Source organism: Lacerta agilis, chromosome Z (genome assembly GCF_009819535.1).
Source record: "Lacerta agilis isolate rLacAgi1 chromosome Z, rLacAgi1.pri, whole genome shotgun sequence".
NCBI classification, from domain to species: domain Eukaryota; kingdom Metazoa; phylum Chordata; class Lepidosauria; order Squamata; family Lacertidae; genus Lacerta; species Lacerta agilis.
The window spans coordinates 29,439,927-29,464,346 of NC_046331.1; the positions used below are offsets into that span (position 1 = coordinate 29,439,927).

At 46.7% G+C, this 24,420-nt stretch overlaps 1 protein-coding gene across 2 annotated transcripts in view; it reads right to left on the reverse strand.

Annotated features, from left to right (window-relative positions):
• Nucleotides 1-290: 290 nt before the first annotated feature.
• The window catches only part of NHSL2 (NHS like 2), a 106,586-nt gene continuing 82,456 nt past the window's right edge, over nt 291-24,420 (reverse strand). The window contains exons 2-8 of one of the 2 annotated variants that reach the window (XM_033137597.1): nt 17,582-17,728; nt 14,692-14,831; nt 13,856-14,051; nt 11,999-12,130; nt 7,936-10,173; nt 3,070-3,202; nt 291-920 (exon numbers count right to left, since the gene is read on the reverse strand). In XM_033137597.1, the coding sequence (XP_032993488.1) occupies nt 644-920; nt 3,070-3,202; nt 7,936-10,173; nt 11,999-12,130; nt 13,856-14,051; nt 14,692-14,831; nt 17,582-17,728 (3,263 nt within the window). In that variant the 3' untranslated portion in view covers nt 291-643. The remainder of the gene's footprint in view (nt 921-3,069; nt 3,203-7,935; nt 10,174-11,998; nt 12,131-13,855; nt 14,052-14,691; nt 14,832-17,581; nt 17,729-24,420) is intronic. The other variant, XM_033137598.1, reaches the window with a different exon arrangement.

Consider the following 24,420-nt stretch of genomic DNA (forward strand, 5'->3'; position numbering starts at 1 on the left):
CAGGTTCTGCAGGGGGGGGAGGGGTATGGGATTAAAAAGGGAAAAAAGCCACAACAGCCATATATTGTATCCTACAAGCACTGAAAGTACCACATGCCAAAGAAACTCTGAACAGTTCCAAGCTAGCTTCACTGCAGAGAAGAAATCAGTATAGGGGGACTCCCCAGCCCCGCCAAATTTGTAGTCTTGGAAAGCAGGAGGATCAGGAAGAGAAAGAGAGGAGGTATCCCACTCCTCATGCATTTGGAGAAGGTGCCAGGCCTAAGTCTGACACCAATGCAGGATAGCCCTGTCTAGGAACACCCACGCCACAGGTCCTTCTTCCAGTGTGGAAAAAGATATAGAAGTTCCCTCCCTTTAGGGCCAAGATGTGTGGTTGATTCCATTGGGGATGGGTGTGTGCTCTACATTTAAGACACTTTTTCTTGGGTCAGGAGTCCCCCCTCCAGTAAAAAAAAAGAAACAGGAAAAAGTCTGGCACCACTGCCAACAAATCAACAAAGATGAAAAACAACAATACACACCCCACCCCACCCCTTATGGAGTGGTAGGCTCACCCTGACCCTTAGTCAAGCAGATCTCCCCAAGGGTTGGATTAGGGCATTGCACGAAATGACAAAGCTCTCTCTCTCTATCGACATACTCATGGCTGGGTCTTAGGGCCCTGAATTGTCCCATCCACAGCAAACTCGGTCATGACTCGCCGAGCCAAGGGGTTGGTGGTCTTCAGAAGTTCAGCCGCAGACGTGCGGATGCCTGAAGCGCCCTTGCCACCTTTCTTTTGAAGGAGTGCCTTAAAATCTTCATTCCTGCTGGAGGTTCTTGTGACGCCAGTCGGAGCGCACTCATTGCTCTTTGAATTCTGCCGGTTGCCAAAGGCCTCGCCGGATTCCTTCCAACCAAGCAACTTCCGTTTGGACCTGCAAATGCAAACACGCAAACACACACACACACACACACATACACAAACAGATCAGAAAGTCACTTGAGGTTAGGCAGAGCTGGTGCAGCCGTAACTGTCTAAAATGGTGTAATGGGACCCATCCAGAGGAAACAATGGGAGCTTTGTATGCAATGGTTCAATTTGCCATGGGTGTTTCCAGAGCAGCCTTCCCCAACCTGGTGCTTGCCAGATGTTTTGGACTACAATTCCCATAATTCCTGGCTGGGGCCCAGGTTTGAGAAGGCAGCCCAAGGACTATCCAGCCGTTGCTCTCCTGTTGTAAGCTGCAAGCAGAATTGCAGCTGCCTTTTCTTAATGCGGGGGTAAGGTGCTTTTTTTTTTTTTACACACGCTTGCTGCTACATTCCATCTACATTAATGGGTGGGACACAGCTCCCTAGGCGGGGAAGTGACGATTCACTCAAGCAAAGTTTTTAAAATAAAATAAACTAAAAATCCCTCTTCTGCCACTCATCTTCTACTTAAAACCAGTTATTTAATTAGTGCTGAAATGCTTATTTACCATAAGCACTGTTTCCCAATTACTTTCAACACTTGTGGAAACAAATGCTTTTAAAAAGTTAGAAAGGCCAAAAACTTGTTGCTAGAATGTAGCGTTTTTTTTAAAAAAAAAAATCCTTAAAAATAAATCTCCTTCATTTAAACACTACTGTGTGAATATGTTAATATTTTTTGAAAATTTTAGATAAAAATATAGATGAAAAAGCACTCTATGGCTCATTAAAAGTGTTTTTTTTTTAAAGTATGGTGATACTAGTAATACTGGAGATGAGTGGCAATAGGTTCACCTCCTCATACCTTACATTGCTCATCAAAGCTACATCTGCAGGAAAAGATGGAAGAGTAGAGCTAAGGACCTACCACACCTGTAGCGACTGCACTTTAACTTTTTAAAAAGGCAGGTTTTCTGTGGTCTGAGGAATCATAGAATTGTAGAGTTGGAAGGGACCACGAGGGTCATTTGGTCCAACGCTCTGATGTTTTGCCCAACGTGGGGCTTGAACCCATGACACTGAGATTAAGAGTCTCATGCTCTACCAACTGAGCTATCTCTCAGAGGAACCACACGGAAAACACAAGGAGGATAATGATCAGATTATGACCTCCTGTGGGTGCTGTGAAAAGTGAGTGAAGTAAGAAAGCACATATGGTGCCAAACTCTACCTAGCTCTAATTATCTTGAATGGAAGCAGAATGTGAGCTTTCTTTCGTCAGTGGGCGAAAACACTGCGCCCTTTGCAGCACTGGCGGGGGGAAACCTGTGGCCCTCTAGATGTTATTGAACTATAACTCCCATCAGCCCCAGCCAGTATAGCCAATAGCCAGGGGGAAAGGGAACTGTAGTTCAGCAGCGTCTGGCAGGCTGCAAGTTCCACCTGCTTGATTTACAGGGACTGGCTTTAAGTAGGATGCAGCAGTACAGTTAGGTCATTTTGGACCCTCGGCTTACTTATGTTACAGAGCCCTCTCTCTTTAGATATAGCTTCGCTTACTTTGAAATGTGGTAGGGCAGCCCTGATGCAGTAGGGGGACCCGCCTCTGGCTCGTTCTGCTGAGTGGACCCCTAGAGCTCTGCCCCAAAGCTCTAACTGGGTGAATTCCTGGGTGAAATAGGTGACAGGGGTATAGACTCTGAGACATGGTTGCAAGCATTCGATTCGAAAATGCAAGCCTCTGGTCCTTATATGATAAACTGCAGAGATCAGCATGAAAACAAGCAAGCACTCCTGGAAGTGGTGCAGGAGGTGGGGTTCGAAACAGCCCACCTGAAATGCAGTGGCTGGCCTGCAGTAGCTGTTAAAGAAATGCCTAACCGGCACAGGAGCTCGGCTTTGAGAATAGACCCAAACTGGTGACTGGCAACTATTATGAGATTTCTGGACCTGACTTGTGCAGATTCTGGAGGACATGAACAGGGGATGAAGTGAGGAAGGATTTTCGGGTGGGGTATGTATGAAGCTCACAAAGAGCATGAAGCGTCTTCCCCCCCCCCCACAAGTTAAGGCTGGCGTATGGTGGGGCTAGAGTGGTGGCGTGAGCAAACCACCCCACACCCTCAGAGGAGCTACCAACTCCCAGAATGCAACACCTGGATGGGCCCCCACCTGTGGATGACAGTAAACAAATCCTCTGTGGTTCGGGATGTCACAAACACATCGTCGTCCTCCTCGGTTATCGACTCGGCGGTTTTGTCACTTACAAAGCTTTTCTCTTCGGCCCTTAAGCCCACTGAGCTCCCTGAAGAAAAGAAAGCAAGAGTCTTGGCCAAACAGGTCTCCTGCCAAGTGAGATCTGGGATGTTGGCGGTAAGCTTGCAGGGTGGGGGTGGGAGAGAGGCACTTCAGAAATAGCCAACTGGAGAGCAGGTATGGGGAACCTGGACCCTTACAGATGCTGCTGGAGGTCAACTCCTATCAGCCCCAGCCAGCATGACCAATGGTCAAGGATGATGGGAACTGAAGTCCAACAACTCCTAGAGGGACACAGGTTCACCAAGCCTGGGCAGAGGATTGTGTGTGTGTGTGTGTGTGTGTGTGTGTTAAGAGAGAAAGAGAGAGAGAGAGACAGAGAGAGAGACAGAGACGACAGGCAATGCTCCTTTAATCTTCAATATCCAGATATAGCACATGAAAACATTGATTTGATTCTTGCCACCACCTACAGAGGCCTTTCCTGATGCCTAGAGGACCCCCTGTCCCTTATGCTGAAACTGGGCTGGGAAGGAGTATTCTTCTGGAGTCAAGAAAAGAGTCTGTAGTGTGTACTTGGTTGTGCATTGTCCTTACTACACTTTTCCTGCTTGCATATGTACCCACAGGCTCCAAAAAGGTGTGTGAACCCAGATATAATGGGAAAGCAGCGAGCAAAGGGGTGGCCGGGATTAATATCAAGTCAATACCAGCTGCTTCACCAGAGAGTTTCAAATACAAGTTTAATCTTTTCTTATATAGGCTCCACTTTTCCTTCTACTTTCTCCATCTTGCCCATTCCTAAATCTAAATTGCACATCCCCCCCTGAAGCTGCAGGGATGAGGGGAGAGGGGAAAGGCAGAGAAAGCAATTGTACCGTTCTTTCCAACTCCAGCTCCTTTAATCTACCCCTTTCAGCTAAAAATAGCTTTTCAGGGGAGTTGAGAGAAATATAGAGGAAAGAGTTAAAGCTCCATTTGCCAGAGCACAACTTTCTGGACCTTAGAAGTATGCCCAGTGGACATGCCCACACCATACATCTGAAGCACTCTTATACCACTTTATCCTGGGAACTGTAATTTGTTCAGGATTCTGGGAACTGTAGCTCAGTGAGGTGCAGCACCCTTTTAAAGAAATTACATTTCCCATAATTCTTTTTTGGGGGGGGAGACATAACAGGATAAAGTGGTATGAGAGTGCTTTAAATGTATGGTATGGATGTGACATCAAAGTAGGGTGGCTCTACTTTCAGAACAGCAACCCTGAAACAACATTCCTTTTTATTCCCAGTGTTCAGGGGAAGATTGTCATTGGTTATCTAGCTGAAACAAAGCAAACTATGGGTACCTAGAAGCGGAAGCATAAACAGCAACAAGACCATTAATATATATGATATATATATATATATATATATATATATATATATATATATATATAACATAAACTACGTTAAGAAAGATAAAATGAAACGAAGCTAAACAATGTTAATTAGAAAACATAAATTAGAAAACAGAGAACCAGCTGGGGGGGGAAATGGAAATTCAGTCGGAACTGAAAAATAAATTGGACCTCCCCCCCCCCAGCTATTGCTCCTTTGTTTTATTTATGTTTTCTGATTAACTATGTTTTGCTGCATCTTTATTGATGTAGTTTAGGTTAGATACGTTGAGTACAATATTATGCCTTTATTGTATTCAGAGTCTTGTTACTGGTTGTTAAGTAGACAAAATGACACCCACACCTATGCACAAGGAGGAAGTATAAGCAACCCCAAGGAGGGGAACCCCAAATTGGCTTAGTCTGGGGAAAGAGCTAGGGAAGATGTGGGTGTGATGCCCTCTCCCAGAGCAGCACTTGGAAGCTGCTGCTGGTTATTATTCTCAAGTGACAGATCCTAACTGCAGATCTCCTGTTACTTCATCCACTCTGAAGTGAACACAGAATTCACAGGCATCCCCTTCCCTTCCTGGGGATCTTCAGATGTTCACAGGAGATTTATTTGCATGTTACAATGAACACAGGGACAAACTTGTCTCTCTACATGTGCCGGGTTCGTGTGAAAGAGCACACACTTTTTATTTGCACAGCTCAGCTGTTGCGTACACAGGAAAACAGACTGTAACGATCATTGGACGATACATGATGCTTGTTGACAAGTCACACTGAGCACAGGTACAAGCGGTCTCTACACCTGTAGAACTGTTTGTGTGAAAGAGTGTACACTTGTTGAGCATTGCATGTTAACAATAGTAGAAGTGTTTGTGGATGTAGATGCACAGATTATGCACTCGTTGAATGTGGTGTGCCAACAACTCTATGTAAATAGCTGTACAAATGTACAGCTCAGCTATTTGTTTGTTTGTTTGTACAAAGATGGTACACCCCCTAAGCTGATGGGTTTTGCTGTTGTTGGAGCTGTAAACTTGATCCAAGTAGGAGCAGCAGGCCACGAGAAATGCCAAGTGCCACAAGAGTACAGAATGAGGGGCAATAGAAGGGGAAAGGTGGGAAGGTTTGAGCTGATTGATGATGGTTGGAGAAGGAGATGAAGAGAGATCAGAGGGAGAAAGAGATAGGGGGAATGAATAAAACTAACAGACAAGATGTTCGATCTGGTCTGTGACCGTTTAATAAAATTTGATTTGATGACAAGATGTTGGGAAGCATAGGAAGAATGGGCATATAGAGGAACAGAAACCAATGGAGAGAGAGAGAGAGAGAGGTCACATCTGCACTTGGACTATCAAACCTCTTTAAATAGTCATGGCTTCCCCCAAAGAATCATGGGAATTGTAGTTTGTTAAGGGTGCTGAGAGTTGTTAGGACACCTCTCAGAGAGACGATTCTCAGAGTAGTTTTTACCATCAGTTCCTCTTCCCAGGGAAGTCTGGGGAATCTTAGCTCTGAGTGGGGAATAGAGCTCTAACATCTCTCAGCTCCCTTAACAGATTACAGTTCCCAGGATTCTTTGGGAGAAGCTGTGACTATTTAAAGTGGTGTGATCCTGCTTTAAATGTATAGTGCACATGGGGTGTGAGGGACAGGCTGCTATCCAGCTGGTAACTTTAGATTGTCATGCAATCAAAAGTTGCTCAAGATTGGGTTAATTTGTTTTGCTGTTGTTTGTGTGTTTTTTAATTTATAGTTAGCTTCCACTAACTATTTCAATCCATAGCATTACACATCATATCTTATCACATCACAGCCGATCCAGAACAGTAGTCAGAAAGGTGGACTAGATCAGGGGAGGGTCAGATTCTAATCCACATTCACTTAGTGACTTTGGACTGGTCCTACCTTACAGGGTTGCTATGAGGATAAAGCTGGGAGGGGAAGAATTCATTGGAAGGCAGACAGGATATGATTTGAAGAAATAACCAGTACATGTACCATTAAAAGTACATGCAATATTAGTAAAGTGATCATAATTCTTGTTAATTTTTCATGCTACTGTTGTTATTGCAAGTTGCCCTGAGTTCAAAATTATTTCGGAAAAGCAGAATACAAACATTAAGTCAAATCAAATATTCATCTCAAGATGAATACGGAAGAACTTCTTCCTATGAGCTTCTTCATACATGACCAAGTTCTCATGTGAAAGCAATCCTGGGAGGAAGTTATAGGGTGCAGCACAAATAAAAATGGTCATGTGTGACAATCACATGACATATAGTTGTTGTTTTTTTTAAATTTCCTATGCAAGAAGGAAGGGGAAACTGTGGCCCTCCAGATATTGTTAGACTACAACTACCACCATCCTTTATTATTGGCCTTGCTGGCTGGGGCAGGTGGGAGCAGGAGGAAAACAAAACCTGGGGGGCTACAAGGAGTCAGCACAAAATGCAAAAGCAAGGACTAATTGCATTTTCCCAGCCTGTGTACACTGAGAAAAAAACACAAGCCCCAACAACATCCTGAATGCAATAATCACACATTACTTCTTTCACATAAAGGGGCTACAGTGCATTGGCAGAACACATGCCTTCCATGCAAAAGGTCCCAGGTTTCACCCTCAACATCTACAGCTAAAGAGGAATCAGTTTGGAGGTGATGGAATAAAAAAAAACTATGCCTAAAATCCCCAGGAGTTGCTGCCAACCTGAGCAGGCAAGACAGAGTTAAATGGTCAAGTAGTCAGATGTTGTATAAGGCACCTCCCTGCGTTTCAACATGTGTGTAGCTGCCTCATGCTGGCCTTGTTTGTACATCACACGAAGCCAAATATTGGCTTGGTGTGAACGCATGACTGGGCAGACTCCTTGCCTGGACTTTTTGACTGCTGCACTGCACTGGGCTAAGCTAAGGTTTGGCTAAGTGTTTTGCCTGGGCAGTTAAGCTCTATCCAGACTAACCACAAGGTGTATCCAAGAACAAACCTAAGCTACAGACTGTCGTTAGTCTCTGGAGGGAGCTGAACCACAAGCCAAGGTTGGGATGGCACTTGAACCCAAACACTGGCTTAGCTCAGTGCAGCCCAGCTGCAAAACGAGCAGAGAAGGAGCAAATCAGGTGCAAGATACTCTCTGGGAGACAGAATGTTTGTACCAATCCACACACAATGTGCAAAGCAGCCACCCATCTGAGGGTCGTCTACTGTAAGTCTCAGCACCTCTCCAGTGCCTTGGGGGGCATCAATCGCATCCCCATCGCATCCTTGATACTTTTAAGTGGGTTTGAACCTGGGACCTCCAGCATTCAAAGCAGGTGCTCTACTGCTGGACTACGCCCCCTTAGGGCAGAAGATAACCCAGGAAGGACTCATGAAAGGCAAGGCCACTTACCTGAAACGTCTCCCCAAGACAACCCTGCAGTCGTTGGACTGATGCTCACTGCATTAGCCACAGGGGTCAGTGCCTTGCACGGAGTCAGCTCGGAATAAGCACAGTCCTCGTCCAGCATGATGACAGGGCTGGCAGCCAACCTTGGATCCCCGACGCAGGCCCCTGGGTGGAGCGGGGAGCTGACCAGTGGCAGGTAAAGCACACTAGGCTTCTTGGGGACAGGGGGAGGAACTTTGGTTCTGTGGCTCTCCCCGCCAGATGTTCTCTCCAACGGCAGCCTTGGTTTTAGCTCCTCCTCCAAGCTGTCCTCAGAAAGCCGCCGGGCAGAGAAGAATGTCCCCGGGGGCCCTTGTGCTGGAGAGACGGCTGCCACGGGGGGCTGCGGCTCTATAGGGCTCCAGGCATCTGCATCCCACTGGTGCTCAGGCCTCCTAGCCACTAGGTAAATGTTCTCTACGGCGACTGAGCCCTGGGGTGTCAGTGGAGAGGTTGGGGAGCCCATGGGGGACTCTTCCTGGACTGGAGGGGTCTTGTGCAGGAGCATCGGGGGCCTCCTGGAAAGGGGCGGCTTCTCTGCCACTGGGGGCCGGACCTTCTTGCCAGGCTCCTCGACAGGCTCAAGGCTCTCTAGGTTGTCCTCTGTTTCGGAGCGGCTGATGGACCGCAGGCGGACGGAGCGCAGGTCCAGCTGCGTCACCATGGGCATGACGGGCTGCACGGGGCTGAGCTTCGGCCCCAGCTTGGCTCCAAAGGTGGAGTCGGAGTGGTGCCGGCTCACTTTGGGCTTGGCCTTGAGCGAGATCTTCAGCCCCGAGAGGTCCAGGTGCGACGGTGGAGCGAACGGCAGGTCGAAGGACAGCCGTGACTTGGGGCTCCGCTCCATGGGTGAGACTGGGGGCAGCGAGGACTTCCTCTCAGGCACAAGGGGTCTTGCACGCCCACTCTGATGCGGGGTGTGGCCCAGAACGGCAGATGTTGGAATGGTTGGGGTCGGAGTTTCCGACTGGCTGGAGTAGCCGCTGGAGGGAGACATCACCCCTGTTGGCCTAGCCGGGGAGGAGGTTTTCAAGTTGACCTCAGCAGAGAGCTGGGAAGGTGTGGTGGCCCGGGAGACGGAAGGGGAGGGGAGGGACTCAGAGCTACCCCGTGCCTTGGAGAGCTCGATCACGGTGGTCCCAGTGGCGGTGCTGGAGCCAGAGAGAGAGCAATAGGGGTCGCCAGGACTCCACTCTGGCATGTACCACTGCTGTGAGTACGGCACGCTTTCCAGCTCTTTGGTTGCATCCCCAGGGACTTGGCTCTGGGCCTGCGCATCGGGCAGCAAGCACAGACTTTTTGGTCTCTGGTCCTGTGGCAGCGGCTCGCCACCAGCTTCTGCGATGCTCAGCTGCCCCTCCTTGATCAACGAGACGCTGCGAGTAGGTGGGCAGGGCTTCTTTTTGGCCTTCTTGAGAGAGATGCTCTTGGTGCGCGGCCTCCGTGACCGCGCCTGAGCCTCCTGCTCCACCGCCAGCGAGACGTTGTCTGTGCTTGTGCTGCCCTCGGAGCTGGCGCTGGGGTAGCTCAGGGCACAGGTCTCGCTGCCCCCGATGTCCATGGAGCACAAGGAGGCTGTGTCCGTGGGGACAGAGAGAGACCTCTCGCGGAACTTGCACATCACCCGCTGCCTCTCTGCTTGGGGGCACTCCTCTTCGCTCGGGGTGGCGGGGACCAAACGAGCCTTGACCTCCGCTGCCCCACACCTCAAGACTCCGTCAGCATCTACAGGGGACTCAGGAGAAGTGCAGAACGCCCCAGACCCATTGCTCCCAACTGCGTTGTCTTTGCTGATGAAGAAAGAAGCAGGCCGGTCAGAGTCTGGGGTTCCCCTCTGGCTGCGGGGAGACGACTGGGTCCCACTTTCCATCACCAGCTCACTCTGGCTCACAGAAGGGCTCACATAGCCAAAAGATGCTGCACTCCAGGCAGGGGAGAAGGTCAAGTCCTCCTTGGGGCCGTTGCATGACGGGCTAGCATACATTGCCCCGGGGTTTTCTGTGTGGCCAGCGGGCCCCTGGCAATACCGTCCTTGTAGAACTCCCCCAAGGTCACTGAAGGTCTTCCTCAGCTGTGGCCTTGGCTGAGGGGAGCGGGCCTGGTGGGTGGAGCTCCTCCCGTTGGCCACCTCGGGGACAAAATTGCAAGAGGCTGACTCTGCGATGGTCGCTGGAGGGTTGAGAATGGGGCCGTTGCTGTTCCCTGAAGGGGAGGGCAGAAAAAGGCAGGAATTAAGCACAGCCTGGAAGATCTCCTGCTTGGGCCACTGAAAGGTCTTAGATCAGGGGTTGGGAGTTTCAGGCCAGGGGCTCAATGCAGCCCTCAATACCTCTCTATGTGGACCCCAGACCCCACACCCCTGCATAGCCAGCCCCCTTCTCCCCAGGGCTAGTGAAATTTACATTCATTGCCATGCCCACTTTTCTCTCTGGCTATGCCCACGATTGGCATGTGGCCCCTGGAAGGTTCCCAGAACAGAAAGTGGCCCTCGTGCTGGATAAGGTTTGCCACCCCAACAGTAGAAACTTCGCATTTCAAAGCTGGGGGGCAGCTGCCCCCATCAACACAAAGAAATCCAGGCCTGGCCATCCTCCTGCTTCGGGGAGGGAAGAGTTCAGCTGGCCTTGGACAGTGTAGTAAAACTGGGTCCATTATTTACTTTTATCTGATGGTGCAAAGAAAAGAGAAAAACACATCCATGGGTGTTGCTTTGCCCCTCACCCAATAGCACCCCACTTCATAGTTTGAGAACCACTTTAGTAAAAGGTTTTTCCTTTCCTTTTTTAAGTTTCTAAAGTTGTAAATCTTCATATCTGCCCTAAAGAGCAAGTTCTGCTACTCAAGCTCTTACCTGGCTATTCTTACATACAGGTATGTCGCTATTCTCTGCCCCACCCCACAAATAGGCGTCCTCCCTACTTAACATAGGTGCAAGGCGGTGTTTGGCGGTGGAGGAGGATATCCCAATATACATTTATTCACAATTCAGAGAAAAGTCTTAGGGAGCCTGTTCCTAAGGAAAAAGGGGCTGGAACAAAATACTTTTTTGGGGGGGGGAGGGTTCTCAAACAAAGTCTTCCCATTCAAAAATGTACCTACATCCCCACAAATGGAATACTTATGTGTGTCCCCCTCCCTCCAATTATGGATCCTGTTTGTTGGTACTGAGATCCGGCTAAGCTGCAATTTCATATTTTTCTAGCCAAGACGCTTCTGATCCTGCAGTTCTGTGACTTGTTCTGCTTCTGTGTGCATTGCAGACACCGGTTTATAAATCTGCATATGTAAACCACCTTCAAATCTACTTCAAAAGCAGTAAATAATAGATTAGATGGCTCCCAGAATTGTAAAAATGAAGCTTGAAAACGGTCCATAAAGTCAATTTCTGAAATTTGACAAATTTTGAGTGTACATGAAAAATTTACTTTCGCCCTGTAGCTATAACTCAGTATTTTGGAGGAGCCCTTTCCTATAAAGAAACCCATGGCAAACACCCCCTCTCACATTCTGTTCTTCACATATGCCAGAGTCAGGGGATTCTTGATTCTGCAAGTGCTTCAAAGGGTCCCTCCAGACATCATTTTTATTGTGCGTTCGTGATGATTTGTGCTCATGATGATATTGGGGCAGTAACACACCATGCTGCTTTCAATACTGTTTGCAGCTGCAAAAGTTTTAAGGGTGGACATCTTGCTTCGTTTCCAACTAGTGCATGTCTGCTCATTTGCTGGTGAAATCCTGTAAATTTTAGACCACAAATGTTTCAGCTTATTTTTTGTGTGTCCTGCTTTTGTTGCGCTGTTTTGCAAGACTGCCCCTCCAGCTGGTAATAATGTGGCAATGCTGGAAAACAACTAATACAGAAGAATGGTATGGCTCAGTACAATTCCACCACTAATACTTTAGCAGAGCTTCAATGACATTGCAGAATATATCTGCGGAAAACACCAGTCTGGAGGGACCCTAAGCCATCAAGCCATTCGCCCTCCTCTGTAATGGCAGAGAGTGGCAGCATTGCTTTTGTCACCTGGGTCCCGCAGGGCGAGGTGGGGGAAGCCGATGACCGTCCGTCTCCGGCGAAGCAAGGACTTGGGATTCATGGCTGTCTCTGTGTTAAAGAGGGAGTGGCGAGTACTTGCGTGCCGAGCGAACGGCTGTCCTGTAGCCAAAACAAAGACACTCAGCCGTCCAGGTTGACCGTGGGAAAACACAGAGGGTGATGTGAGATGTGGGAAAGATGGAGAATTCAACATTATGGGAAGATGGCAAATGGTGGCTTGGGGTCCTGCATGACTTTGACCTGAGTTTATAAGCGAACCAAACTGATTTGGGCTGCATTCACACGGAAGGAACTTTATTCTGTTATCCCAACATTTCCCAAACTGTTAATTTCCACAATATATCTGAGCTTCTCCACAACATAAAAGCCACTTCTGGACATGCGGCGGAACATGAGCAAGTTTAGTGCTCATTTCTGTGTTATGTGCTTCCAGAAAAACATTAATTTGCAAACAGCAATGGAAATGAGTACTAAACTTGTACTATATTCCACTATATTTCTGGAAGTAGCTTTTCGTCAGCTTATATAAATGTACCAAAGTTGTGTGGAGAAAATGATCGTTTTAGGTTAATGCATGTTTTAGGATAATATACTCTCAAAAAAATAATGTGAATATTTCATGCAGTTAAAAAGAATTAAGTAAATCCACATATTGATGCAGAAAGAGCACAAGACAGACTTATGAATGAACACATGGAAAACTGGCATGGACTTAGGAAACAATGACCCCACCATCCCAACTGGAATGGAAGTGGGGTAAAAATGGCTTTAGAGCAGGGAACAGATTTTTCAGTTGATGCTACTGGGAACATGGGGAAGGTAGAAGCCAGTAACGGTAGGAATGTAACAGGGCAGATGTGTTTACTTTATGTGTTCACTTTACCCCAACAGTAATGTCTGAAGAGGGCTTTCAGCACCCCATCAAACCACTGCTTGTAATGTGAAGTTCAAGAACCTCACACTGTATGTTCCAGATTTCCAGCAGACAAACCATGGTTGAGAGCTCACCACTCAGTTTCCATAAGCACACTCTTGTTTCCATGGTTCATCAACCTCTTGTGACTGAACATTGGCCTAAATGTGGTTTTTTCAGGGGTTTGCTAATTTTGGCATTAATAGCAAGCCACAGTTATCACAAACTGTGGTTTGCCGTTATGCCTAAATCCACAAATTAATGGCAAACCCCAGTTTGTTTCCAAACCAGCTTCAAACCATGGTGGATTATCCTGCTTTGGAAGTCCCTTGCAAGCCGTGGTTTGCAAACCTGGCCTATGTTAAAACATCAACGCCAAATTATGGTTTGGCGTTAGGACTGAGCGCAGTCAATGAATTGCTGTTATCCTTGAGCTCTCTTCTTGCCAAAGCTTGGAAGTGAGATGGGTGGTACATGGGCACCATGCACCGTAAGAACTAAAGTGACAAAGAGACAGGCATACTGGTTAACCTTGGATGCATTAGATGCATGAATAATATGAGCAGAATGCAGAAAAAAGGGGAGGGGGACATAAGCAAGGGGGGAAATGTCTCTGAGAAGAACTAGCCTGATGGGACACACTACAAATGCCAGTTCATGTGAGTCCCAATGAAACCTCCTTCATCTCCTGTGATTTTCAATCTTGCTTGGCATCTGACACATCATGCCTCACCCCGGCCAGTATGGTAACCTAAAACCTTATTTGCTGCGACCCCCAACCATCCTGCATCATATGATAACTCTTTAACTCCTCTTCTCTACCACACACACACACACACACACACAGAGAGAGAGAGAGAGAGAGAGAGAGAGACAGACAGACAGACAGACAGACAGACAGTCAATCCTACCAGAGATGTTGATGGGAACAATGTTGGCTTGGGTTGAACAGGGCTGGTGCAACCTCCTCTCATCAAGGGAGGGCAGAGGGCCAGTTCGGGTCCAGGTGGTGTGCTTGTCTGGTGTAGTGGGCAAGCTAATTGAAGGCTCTGGGGCCCTCACCCCCAGGGTGGTTGTCTCGTTCTCCTTCACTTGCTGGCTTGCAGGCTGTCAGAAAGCAGTGGGGAGGAAGGGGAATAAATGAATTCAAACACAAGCACCCTACTCCACTAGGGCTACTATTCAGAAGAAGGGATTCAGAAGGGATTTCAGGCAGCTCTTGGATATCAGGTGACCTGCTGCATTCCTGCAGTTGATGATCAGAGGTTGCCCTCTAAGTACTTGCCACCTCTTAAGTCAGGAGTGAGCAACTTCCAGGAGCCAAATGCAGTGCTCCAGGACTCTCTGGCCCTAGGAACCCTCCCCAGGTCACACCTCTCTCTCTGCAGTCAACCCCCCCCCCAATCCTTCATGGCCCTGTTTTGCACCCTTCCGGAGTGCTTTTGCCTGGCTGGAATGCACCCTTGAACTCCGACAATGCCTTTTGCTTGCCTGGCCCTCGGACAGAGAGGAATATGCATGTATGTGTGTACGAACCAAGCGACTGCACACAAATGTTAAAAGTATACGTCCACTGCTCTGCCCGCTTTGGTCTGTGGCCTCACTTGCCACTGGTACTTGGCCCTCGGAAGGTGTCCCAGAAAGTAATATGGCCCCTTAAGACATGGGCTGGTAGAACTTTGGACTGAGGCACCGAGCAGGAATTGTATTGGGGAATATGCAATGCTGGGAAGCTTGCCAGACTCACCATGAACACAAACTCCAAGCGTTTGCTGGGTACTGGGGGCCGGGGGCTGCAGTCAAGGGGCCTGTCTGCAGAATGAGAACTGGCATAGCGGAAGGTCTGGCCACTGGCCCTGGCTTCTGCGTAAGGCTCCTCGTACTCCTCTGGAAGGAGGGAAAGAAAGAAATCAGCTCAGTCTGGTCATTAACAACTGCCTCCCAATGATTTTTGCATTTTTCTTAATGCTCCTAATTACAGAGGCGGCTGGATTTGGGGAGTGGGGAGGGACCCAGCATGTGAATGTGCAATTTTGTGAACATTATTTGTGGGTGGGTGGGTGAGTTGAATGACAAAATTCAGCACAGTTTTTCAGTTCTAATCTCCAAAAGGTGGCCTGTTAGAAACCCCAGAGATTTATGGTGTAGCCTACACTTTCTCAGTCATAATATCTCTCCCTCCCAACATAATATGAATATACTACAGATGAGTTTTATTCGCATGGGGATTTTTAAATGGTCCCCTACTCAGAAAAGTAAGTTTGTTTGTTTTTTGGCATATAATCAAATGTGTTAGAAAGACTATAAACTTCTGTCTTTGCTCCTCCTTTTTCCCTTTTGGGTAGACACACTGCCACCCAGTGACAGCTTCATTAAAATTCTCTATTTCTCAGTTGCTTTCTCTGTGTGACAACCAATTCTCTACTAGAAAATACGAAAGAAAAGAGCACCCTTCAAAATGAACCAGGCAGTTTCGTTCTCCTGAACCTAAAGGAAAATATCCCGACTAACACATTTACCACAGAAGACCCCAAACAGCATAAAGATAAAAGCAGGAAGCTCTGTCTGGATAAGCAACTTCCTAGGTCATTCTGAAGCTGTTTTTTTTGGGGGGGGGGGGGCGTCTTCCCTGATATGTGTGTAACTTTAAATTTCACCATAACATTCTTCATTCATAGCTGAAGCCGCCAGCTTAAATAAATAATTGTACACCTATAGGAATGGCTTTATTGTTTTCAGAGTTTGCAGAACTAGGGCCAGGGCTTTCTCAGTATTGGCCCCGACTTGGTGGAGAAGTGTATCACAAGAGACCAGGGCCCTGCAGGATTTGGCATCTTTCCGCAGGGCCTGTTCCACCTGGCCTTTGGGTTGGTTTCTGTTCTGCTTCATTCTTTTATTGGTGGGCTATTTGAAATGAGACTACAGTTTTAATTTTGAATTTTTTAAATTTGTATTTTAATCTGTATTTTAAATTGATTGTTTTTTTTGCTGTGATTTTAATTAGTGTTAGCCACCCTGAGCCCGGTTTTTGGCTGGGAAGGGTGGGGTATAAATAAAATTTATTTATTTATTTATTTATTTATTTATTTATTTTTATTTAGTTCTAATTATCTTTAGAATTATTATTATTATTATTATTTTATTATTTGTGCATTACCCTGTTTTTATCTTGTATGCCACATCCAATGGCCTTGGGGCTTTGAAGATGTTTATAAAATTGCAGAAGAAATAAAGACACAGAGAATCTGAATGGTGAGGAGCAGGCTCATATTGATAAGTTGCTTCAAACAGTCTGCACATTTTTGCTTTGAAACATTCATTCTGCAAGGGCTAGAGATGTATTTGGCCCTTGCATTTGTAAGTCCAAGGCTTCATGCACTCCCTCTAAGGCCAGAACATAAGAACGGGCCTTTTCAGTGTTGACTCCCCAACTGTGGAGTGCTTTTTTCATTAAGGCCACCGGGCTCCATCATTTTTGGAAGAGCCTGCTTTCTTAGGCTAGTGCCCCATTTAGCCTGGCATCCTCTTCTCACAGTGGCCAACCAGTGGGAGATGCCTATGGCAAGAAGGACCTGGGCGCAAGAGCGATGTCCCCACTTGTGATTCCCATCAACTGGCATCCAGAGATATACTGTGCCAGGTGAATATTTAGGTGCCAGAAAATGTTAGTGTTTACCTAGGTGTTTGGTTCATAACTGGGATCATTAGGTCTAGTTACAGGCAGGTAGCCGTGTTGGTCTGCTATAGTTGAAACAAAATTTTAAATAATCCTTCTAGTAGCACCTTAGAGACCTGAAGAAGTGTGCATGCACACAAAAGCTCATACCAAGAACAAACTTAGTTGGTCTCCTAACAACCTAGCAGTTTGAAAGCACATCAAAGTGCAAGTAGATAAATAGGTACCGCTCCGGCAGGAAGGTAAACGGCATTTCCGTGCGCTGCTTTGTCATGCCAGAAGTGGCTTTGTCATGTTGGCCACATGACCCTGAAGCTGTCTGCGGACAAACGCCGGCTCCCTTGGCCTATAAAGCGAGATGAGCACTGCAACCCCAGAATCGCCGGCGACTGGACCTAACGGTCAGGGGTCCCTTTACCTTTAAGATGCTACTGGAATGATTTTTTTGTTGTTGGGATCATTAGGGTACAATATCTTAGCCTGTTTTTGGTGTTCCTCTTTTAGCAGGATTCACCCCTTTTTAATATCACAGGATTAGCATCTCTCAGTAAATAATGTTGTGTTCTTTTCATGTTGTTTTAAATCTTTATGGGTTTTCCATTTTATTTATATATTTATTTGTAGCAAGCAATGGATAAAGATTTCTTTTCCTAAATGAAAGCTCAGAAACAGGCCTCCCTTTACCCAACAAAGAAGTACCACTTGTTCCTCTCTTGGCGATGCTGCTTATAGCCAGTCCAGAAGCTTCACTCTCCTTGCCAATCACAAGGGTTGATATTGTTGCACATCCCCATTCTCTGCACCCATTGTGGGTCCTTGGCAGACCCCTTCCGCAGGGTTATCAGCCGGCTCCTTCCCAAGACCAGACACACCGACTACCTGGGGCTGAGACCTCCAAGTCAGAGAGACAAGCGGACTTTTCCTACTCCCTTCCAGAGACCCTCACCCACTCCCCACGCACCTTGGAGCAAGCTCTGGAGATTGAGTTCAGCTTCATGGTGAAGCTCCTCCACCCCAACAGGACGGGCCAAGAAGATATTCACAGGCTGGTGCCATAGCAGCTTGGGAGGAGTGGGTTTCTTGACGTCCAGGTCTATGTTAGAAGTGGCTGGGGAGAAAAGATAGCCAGAGGGTGAATCACAGCCCCAGGCAGGGATTCTAGAAACACAAAGAGGTCTTAAGGCCTGTCCATGCTATACCCTCAAACCAGTTTCAAACCTGTTTAGCCACCACAGCTCCAATATCCTGCTTTCTGCAGCAATCCAGATTTGCCATGGGGAGCCTACCAGCAGACTCTCCAGGTATTGCAAGTGGTATTCAGATGCTTGCTACTTGCGATGCTGGTACCACTGTATAGCCATCATGACTAGCTGCTGTGGACAGCCTCATGCACCACGCATTTGCCTAACCCCCCTCCCCTTTCTGAAAATACTTACAACAATCAATCTCCATATATTACCCTCCTGCCCCAAACATTCCATGCATATACACAGGGGCAGCGTGCCCCATTTCGCTGCTTGAGGTGAAACAGGAAGTGCTGCTTTGTTCCTCCTGCTGCTGCTGCCACTGCCACAGGTGACAGGACATGCAGGGCACCTACAGGCATGACATCTGGATGTGTGCATTTCTGTTTCTTCTGCCTGCAACAGCAGCCTCACCTACCTCATGGTTGGGCCGGCTCTGCATATAAGATGCAAACGATACAGTCAAAAATTAAGATGGATTGTTTAATAATTTATAGAGTTGATTCTATCCACTAGCTGTCTTCTATTCTCTGTTTTAACGGATTCCCCCAGAGTGGGCTGTGGGTATCTCGTGGACTGTCCTTTCCAGTGTACTGAATGAACGTGTACCATACAGTTTCAAAAAAAAAAATATTTGGTTTTTGTGTTTCTTAGTGCTCTAAGATGGCTCCTTAGTTTCTCCATAAGCGGTATGTTCCACAGTCCTTCCTATCATGTCTCTAGAGTTGTTAGTAGCTGTTTTCCAGTATTGTGTTGATATTATTTCTGCTGCAGGCATGAAAAAGGACTAGCAGTTCCTTAAACAGCAAAATTCTGAGAGTCATCTATAAACGGATTTAATACAGCTAGCCTCAGATCAGGTTGTCCCACTTCTTCATGATATATCATGTGGCAGTGAGTTCCATCAGCTCCCTTTTTGCTGCCTATCTGGAATCTCCTACCCTTTTGTTTCACTGGATATCCCTGGCTTTTATTATTAACAGAGAGAGAGAGAGAGAGAAGAAGCTTGCCTGCAGGGCCTGTTAAGCCTCACTCTGGCTTTCCGAGACTTCACATGATAGCTAGAAAGCTGTGTTGAGAAATACCCATTCCTCATGTCATTTGCCAAACTTAACTGTTAGCATTAAGAATGAGCAAATGTTAATTTTCTCATTTTTCCAACCTTAAGTTCAGCTCGCCATACTTCCATTATCAGTTTGATTTTTTTTATTAAAAAAAACAACAACTCCTCATGAAAATCCATCAGCTTCCCAGTGCCAATTTCTCCTTAAAGATACACACCGGTATGCAGTTTTGCCTGATGGACATATTTTTTAAAAAAGTAATTTCCCCCAAATGTGATGAAAGAATCAGAGTTGGAAGGGACTCTAGCGGTCATCTAGTCCAACCCCCTGCAATGCAGGAAATCTGCCCACAGCCGTCTCTAGGTGGGCTCAAACTACCCACCTTCTGAACGACAGCTGGACGTGTTGGCTTTTCACTTAATAGATGCATTTATATGCACACTTTCGATGGTATATGCGTTTTTGAACACATTACAAAGGTACCTCGGGTTAAGTACACTTCAGGTTAAGAACTCCGCTTAAGAACAGAAATCGTGCTCTGGCAAGCGCAGCAGCAGCAGGAGGTCCCATTAGCTAAAGTGGTGCTTCAGGTTAAGAACGGACCACCGGAACGAATTAAGTACTTAACCCGAGGTACCACTGTACTTGGCTGAAAAACTGCATCGCAAAATTCACAGAGCAGTGCTCCTTTCGAAAGGTGGCTGAGATTCAGCCCGCACATTGTTAAGAAAAGCATGAACTGGATGAGTGTGCCTTTAAATGCAAGCTGTATCAAATTTCTCCCACATCCCTAGTTAGCATTGTATAATGTGCGAACAGAGCAGGATGGTCCTTCCTGCACCAACATGTCCTTATGCCAACTGTCTGTTCCCTGTTCTCCAGGCACAAAAGGCATGATTCCCTCCCCATCAACACTCTCCCAGGTTGATGGGTTTCTTTGTTGCTGCAAATGGCAAGATGAGTTGGAAATAATTGCACTATTTTGTGGTTGTAGGAGTGTGTTACTGTGCTTTCCTCTGAAGAGCTCCCATGGGGGGGATGGGGAGAGAAGGGACCTGTTTAGGGATGCAATGGGCAAAGGGCACCCTGGCATAACCTGTGGGCTGCCAGCATCATCGATAAGGGCAGGAGCATCAACTGGAGGTAAACCCCCTTCATGCCCCCTTCATTATACAGAACGCAAGGAAAGAACACATGGAGACAGAAACACAGAATAATGTCTAATGCAGTACTGAGCCGCACCAGTGTTGTCAACAGTGGCTGGTAGTAGCTCTCCAGGACTTCAGACAGGGGTCTTCTCCCAGCCCAAACTGGAGATGGCGGAGATTGAACCTGTGACCTTCTGCATGCAAAGCGGATGCTCTGACACTGAGCCATGGCCGTTCTGCTGTGAAATGGCACCTGGTGGGCTGGAGGCCAAGTCATAAGGCTACTCTGCATGTGGTTAGGAACACACACTTTCTCCTGCCCAGATAGCATCACATCTGGGGGAGGGGAGGGGAGCTCTCCCTTGCTACTTCAGCCAAAGCTTTTAATTTCCTGCCAACATTTACCCACAGTAGCCAGCAGATGGTGTAATTAGCTGTCCAAAGGCCAATTTCCGTAACAGGCTGGCAGCTCCTCACTTAGTATGTGGTGCCCATCTCTGGTTCTGAGCCAGCCTGTTTCACAGGGAAGCTCTCAGACCCAGGAGCCATTCTTTTTATTAGTTAAGTGAGGAAAGGGTGGAGTTCTGTACATGCTCATTTTTTTTTTTCCTTTCCATTACGGACAGAACCCAATTTTAAAGGGCTCTTGGCCAGTTAGGCTGAAAAAGAGGACAGGGACTCTCCACCTTTAACACCTGTAGATCTCCTGAACAACTATTAAAAGTGTGGGAACCCTGAAACTCTTTTGTATCTGGTCACTTTGCAGATATCAAATTTTATGTTTGGTGGTGACTAAAAATAATTGTTGGTGGTTTTGTTTTTGTTGGGAAGAGTGGTTTTTTTTTTATAAAAAAAATCTTTTAGGTGATGCACAATTGTGTTCTATGAAGGACATCCTCTCGTTTTAATGTCTGTTTTGTATTTTGGAAAGCATATTTGCTAGCCAGTGTCGATTGTTTTAAAACTTGTTTAAAAAACAAAAAAAATAAGAAGAAGAAATAAGGCGTTGCTGCGTTTTATTCACTTCCCTTAGCTACAATTGAGACTTCAATATAAAAAGTGGGGTAAAAATGATGAATTGAAGAGGCCTTGCTTCCCTGGGGGGGGGGAACCTCTCCTAAGATGGAGTTTGCCATCTGCAGTTTTTGTAAGTTTCTATTTTTAACTGCTGATTTGAGATGTGTTTGTACTGCTAAAGGCTCCTCCCTGCTTCATTTCCTACAATCTTATCTGTTTGAAAGACAAATTGCAAAAGGTTATTTTGAATAAAACAGAGGGGGGCAGGGACATCTGGTCTGCAAGGCAAACTTGGCCCCCCCAGCAGTTTGAATTTGGCCCATGAGGCTGGTTTCCCCAAACTACACCCACCCGTCAGATGTGTGGGCAGGTAGTCACAGCTGCCAACAAACTATGAGGATTCTTAATGTGCACAATTATGTTTTGGCAAAGGGAAAGCAGGCTTCGGTTCTGGCTCTACTGCCCATCATCTGTTGGAGCCAAAAAGCACTGGATCATATTCCCTGCAGAGACATCAGTAGTACAACCCTCCTCCCTGGGTTTGCAAAATGACTTCAGGACTTCAAAGCACCCAATCACCTGGTGCCCATGTGACATTGTGACTGACCACTGGGCGCAGTCCCACCCACCTGTCTAATTTGGCCCACAAGGGGTATGATCAGGTAAGGCCCACAGGGCCATAAAGATCCCCCACCTCTTAATAAATATTAGTAATAAAGAATTAAAAGCACCCAGATTTTAAAAAATCTGTTGCTGAGTTAAATTGCACCAATTAGTCAATCCAAAGATTTTTTAAAATTGATTTAAGCCTGGTTGTTTTCTAGTGCTGAGCTACAATATAGGAAGTTGCCTTTATACTAGGGTTAGCATGTGTTAGCTACTTGATAGAGAACACTTATATTTGAAGGCATGCCTGGTTCTGGTCTGGTTTAAAGATTTTAAAAACTGTAAAAGAAGAGAGACAGAGAGAGAGAGAGACAGACAGACAGACAGGGGAAGGAGCTTTGAAGCTGCTCAGCTGCTAGTATCGGATCAGACACCCAGGCCAAGTGCCCATAGTCTTCCTCAACATGATGAGATGTACTGCAATTCTTTTTGAATAACAGTAAAGACTTCCATTTTAGCATCTACACACATAAATTACCACATGCAAAGTGTATACAAGCCTTTAGGCGGTGCATAAGTGGTCATTGTACCTCCTGCAGAGCCAAATAATTGCTCTGTGTAGTCTAGTATAATCCAAAACAGAGGTTGGGAACCATAGGATGCAGCCCCCATGTCTGTCTGTTTGGTCACTGGGACTCTGTCATACACTCATATCCCGGGCCACACCCCTCTCCTCAGGCTCCATGGTCAGGTCAGAGGGGGCCAAGCGGCAGTGGACGTGCACCATGCTAGACCGTGACGGCTGAGGAGGAGCACCAGCGAGAGGGAAGGAAGGAGGGGGCAAGTGGAGAGGAGGTCACTCCTTCCTCCTTCTCTCTATGGTTGCTCACACCGGACTGGGCTCCACATCAGCTGCACCAACAGTGACACAACCGCCATTTGGTTCTGGCCAAGCTCAAATACAGGAATAAAGGTGTCGTGTTTGAAGTCCCAATGGGTCTGGGGACACTTTTGTCCAAAAACAGGGCAATCTTGTTTTTCTAGGGACTGGTGGCAACCCTATTCATGGCCTCTGCAAGTGCTCTTGTCTAGCTGGAATACTGTGAGAATGCCTCGTGCATGCCTGGATGGAGAGAGGTTTGTGTGGGTGTAGGAACCTCTGGCTTTGGCATGGAATGTATCCTGCTGTAGAAATGTAAGAAGTCTCTTCCTTGCTATGCCCACATTTGGGCTTTGGCCCCACCCCTGGAAGTGTGGTTGAAATTAATAAGCCACCCTGGTCTACTGGCAGTAGCTCACCAGAGATAGGGCTTTTTCCAAACCCAACCTGGGGGTGAGGAGGATTAAACCTGGGAGTTTCTGCATGCAGAACATGCTCTCCACCACTGAGACACAACCCATTCCAAAACAGCCTGGAGAAAATAATCCTTGCAAAACATTCTGTTTTTTTCTTGCACCCCTGTCTCCACTGGCTTTGCAGCAAAAGCCCCAGCGGTTTGGCTTCAGAGAAACCACTGTGCAGGCAAAAAAGAGGATTTCCTTTTGCTAACAGTTTCCTGCCTGTTTTTCATGAAGATATGGCCCAAGAATGGGGGAGCAGGGACTGACTCTACAGCTGGGCGATTCCTCTCTCTCTCTGGAGTTTCAGGAAAGGGGCTCAGAAGTTTCAGCTCTTGGGAGACTCAGCTCCATTACCATGCTGCTGGTAGGATTTTTGTGGCCTTTGGTCAGAGAACCTCTAGCAAAAACAAATCAAAAACCCATCATCTGTGCCCATTTGCAGAGAATACACCATCAGTTAAAAGAAAAAGGGGGAAGTGATGGAGTTTTAAAATGCCTTGTCATGCCCTGAAGTCTCGCATCACAATGGAACAAATGCTCTCTCACACACACACACCTGCACACTTCTAAGCAACTAATGTCCTGACACTGTTCCACCACGCACCAAGAGAGTGCCATAGCAGCACATTTCCACGAAATCCATCCAATAAATTTCCTGCACAATTCAAGGAGGGCAGTGACTCTTGGTGGACGAGGGTTACCCTCCATGCTGGAGGCGTTTTTGAAGCAGACTGTGTTCCATGGGCAGCAGCCTAATAAATTTTGGCTTTTGGAAGTGGAAAACCTGATTCGCAGCCACCTTCACAATGCTTGCCAAGTCCTCACCCAAATCTGGTGGTGCAGACCCCCTGTCCCCATGTGGAAAAGCAGCTTCTCCATCACCTTGGCACACCGGAAGTTAGCTTTAGCAAACAAATTACATCCTGCGGTTGTAACAGGTTGCATGTAAGGCCGTGCACACGAGACCACTTTTTAAACAACAACAACAACCTAGTTTTATTGTGTTTTTATAAATAAAACTCAAGTCATTGAGAACTTGCTAGTTCTTTAATGAAGCGCCCAATGAGTTGCTGGAGGCAACCACCACACATATAGTGGAGCTGACCTTGCTTCCTGGAATTTTGTCCTGCTGAAGGAGGATGCTTCTCAGTTCAGAAGGTAGCTTTGTGACTCATGCACAGCAAAATTAGATGGTAGAGGCCTGAGCTGGTAGAATGGGCTGTACTGCTTCAGGGGACAAGTGAGGACCACATCATTTAATCTTATTTTTACTTTTTAAAAAGGAACAGAGTTTTAAATGCTCATATTTTATATATATATAAATGTGTGTGTGTGTGTGTGTGTGTGTGTGTGTGTGTGTACACACACACACAAACACAC